Genomic DNA, 2,412 nt, shown 5'->3' on the forward strand with positions numbered 1-2,412 from the left:
CGGCCGTTTTGGGGGCGGAAGTCGGACTGGCCGTTGTTGTGGATCTGGGAGGAGAAGCGCAGCAGGCGCCGGTACCCAGAGGTGGTGGAGGTGTTGACGGCCGAGCTGGCCAAGCAGTTCTCCTCGAGCGCGCACTGCAGCATGAACATCGGGCGGTCCTCCAGGTAGGCCGTCTGCTCCACCAGCTCGGCGTTGAGCACCAGGTCAGGGGCAGCTGGCAGGCAGGCAGGCAGGTTTGAAATGAATTGATGGGCTCCTAAACCCCCCCCCATAAGGTGAAGGCCAGCCCCTTCCTTGCACTGTATTTCTCAGCCCCATCAGCAGCAATTTGCCGCTGTTTTTGACATATCCAGGGCATAGCATGGGCCACCCTCTGCTCCACCAGCTCGGCGTTGAGCACCAGGTCAGGGGCAGCTGGCAGGCAGGCAGGCAGGTTTGAAATGAATTGATGGGCTCCTAAACCCCCCCCCATAAGGTGAAGGCCAGCCCCTTCCTTGCACTGTATTTCTCAGCCCCATCAGCAGCAATTTGCCGCTGTTTTTGACATATCCAGGGCATAGCATGGGCCACCCCATTTTCTCCTGAATATCTTAGGGTGAACACTTAGGCCAAAATGAAATAAAACCCATGTTACTCACTCTCCGAGCAGGACACACCAGCACCAAAACGACCACCTCCTCTGGGACAGGAGACATCGGCTCCGTCGTGACGACAGTGGGCCAGAGACATCTCTGTCCCCGAACACTTGACACCGCTCATGACTACGTTGTCAGCGCTGATGTCTCCGTGCCAGTACCAGGTTTCCTGGGCAGAAGGGCAGAAAAAGGCATTTCCCACACACTTCAGTGCTCAGAGGATCGCTGGAGAAACATTCATCCCCCCTGTAAGCTGCATTCTCCCTCAGGGAAAACCAATGCAAGAGCCAACGCTATCACGGAGGCAGACGCTGCCAAAGGATGCTGGAGCAGAGTAACTGGGGGAATGAGCCCAAGCCTGTTTAAGCAGAAGGCTGGGACTGGAATTAAACCCAGGTTGACCATGTTCCCTGCCCTGACCATCTGACCAGTGTTAAGCAAATCTCTCTCCTTGTTTCCGAGCTGGTTTAAGTCTCTGCTTGTTTTTAATCCAGCTCTAAACTTACTTTTCCACCCTGCTCTGCCCATCCAGCTGATGAATTCATCCTTGGGCTGTTTTAAGTCATCTAGGCTGTGCCTTCGGGAGAAATGCCCAGCAATTAAACCACATCTGTCTTGTGACACCTGTGCACTTGGGAGGGCCAGGAGTAATGCCAGAGGGCCTGCTTGCACAAGGAGGGGAGGCAGAATTAACAGCCATGCTGGAAATGCCAGTGGAAGCAAGGCATTTGAGGAGTACCAGGACTAACGGGGTCTGCTAACCCAGGGTCTCCATCTCTTGGTTCTGAGGGGGGATTCACAGATGTTCAAACCCTGCTCGCTACTCCTCTTCATCACCCAGTTTTACAAAACTTGTGGGAGCGACAGAAAGTTAACTCACAACACGCCACCGCTCACAAAACTAAGTGCACTAAACCCTGATGGAGCTGCAACTGCAAAGCTTGGGGAGAAGGGGAGGGAAGGAAGAAGAAGAAGAAGGAAAAAAAAAAAAAAAAAATCAGATCTGTTAGCGTCAAAACTGGGAGCACATTTCCAGGAAAAGAAAACCCATCTGTACCATTGCTTCCATTGCAACAGGCTGTTTGTTAACCCTGTTAGCAACACTCTTTGCACACATGCACACAGGGCTGCCCTGTTCCACACAGTGTAGCTTTATGCTCGTGTAGCTGGTGCAGCTGGGATACGCATAAGGGCCTTTTCTGTCCTAAATACCAGCAGTCTCAGCTAAAGGAAAAAATGTCTTGTTTCTTGCTGGATTCTCAGGGCTATGTCAATAGAGCCAGGCAGTTGCAAAGGGCCAGCGTTCAAGGTACGTGGCTATCCTCAGCTCTTGTGCTCTGCTTGGCAGCTCTGCAGGCAAATCCACGGGAGGAACCAGCTTGCACGGGGTGGGGGATTGCTACCACAGCGGCACGGGCAGCCCCAGCCCTCTGCCTCCTACGTATCTGACCCCAGTGTGTCCCTCGGGGACCTGCAGATCCCCTCTCTGGCTATGGATAACAGTTAAATGGGTTGGAATCTGCCTGCCCACGAGCCTAGCGTGTCCTGGATCCTGGCTTGGTCACTTCATAAAGACAAACTCACGGCAGGACCGCCGGGCAGAATTTTAACCATCCATTTCTGCCTGCAATCTCTCCTGCTTTCTCAACAGGCGACAACCAGCCCCGAGGAGGCTGGGGCTGTTTGTCATTTCAGGGCCTTATTGTTCCTCCCTGCACAAAACCAGCCGGCGGTCACCAGAGATGCTAATTCTTACCGGCTTTATCGCTGCAGCCCA

At 53.6% G+C, this 2,412-nt stretch overlaps 1 protein-coding gene across 1 annotated transcript in view; it reads right to left on the reverse strand.

Moving 5' to 3' along the window:
• The window catches only part of LOXL2 (lysyl oxidase like 2), a 57,456-nt gene that overhangs the window by 7,329 nt on the left and 47,715 nt on the right, over positions 1-2,412 (reverse strand). The window contains 2 exon segments of the mRNA XM_035891403.1: positions 1-214; positions 639-804. The exon segment at positions 1-214 is cut by the window's left edge and continues 2 nt beyond it. Coding sequence (XP_035747296.1) covers positions 1-214; positions 639-804 — 380 coding nt within the window.

This window comes from Egretta garzetta, unplaced genomic scaffold (genome assembly GCF_000687185.1).
Source record: "Egretta garzetta isolate BGI_Z169 unplaced genomic scaffold, ASM68718v1 scaffold233, whole genome shotgun sequence".
NCBI lineage: Eukaryota > Metazoa > Chordata > Aves > Pelecaniformes > Ardeidae > Egretta > Egretta garzetta.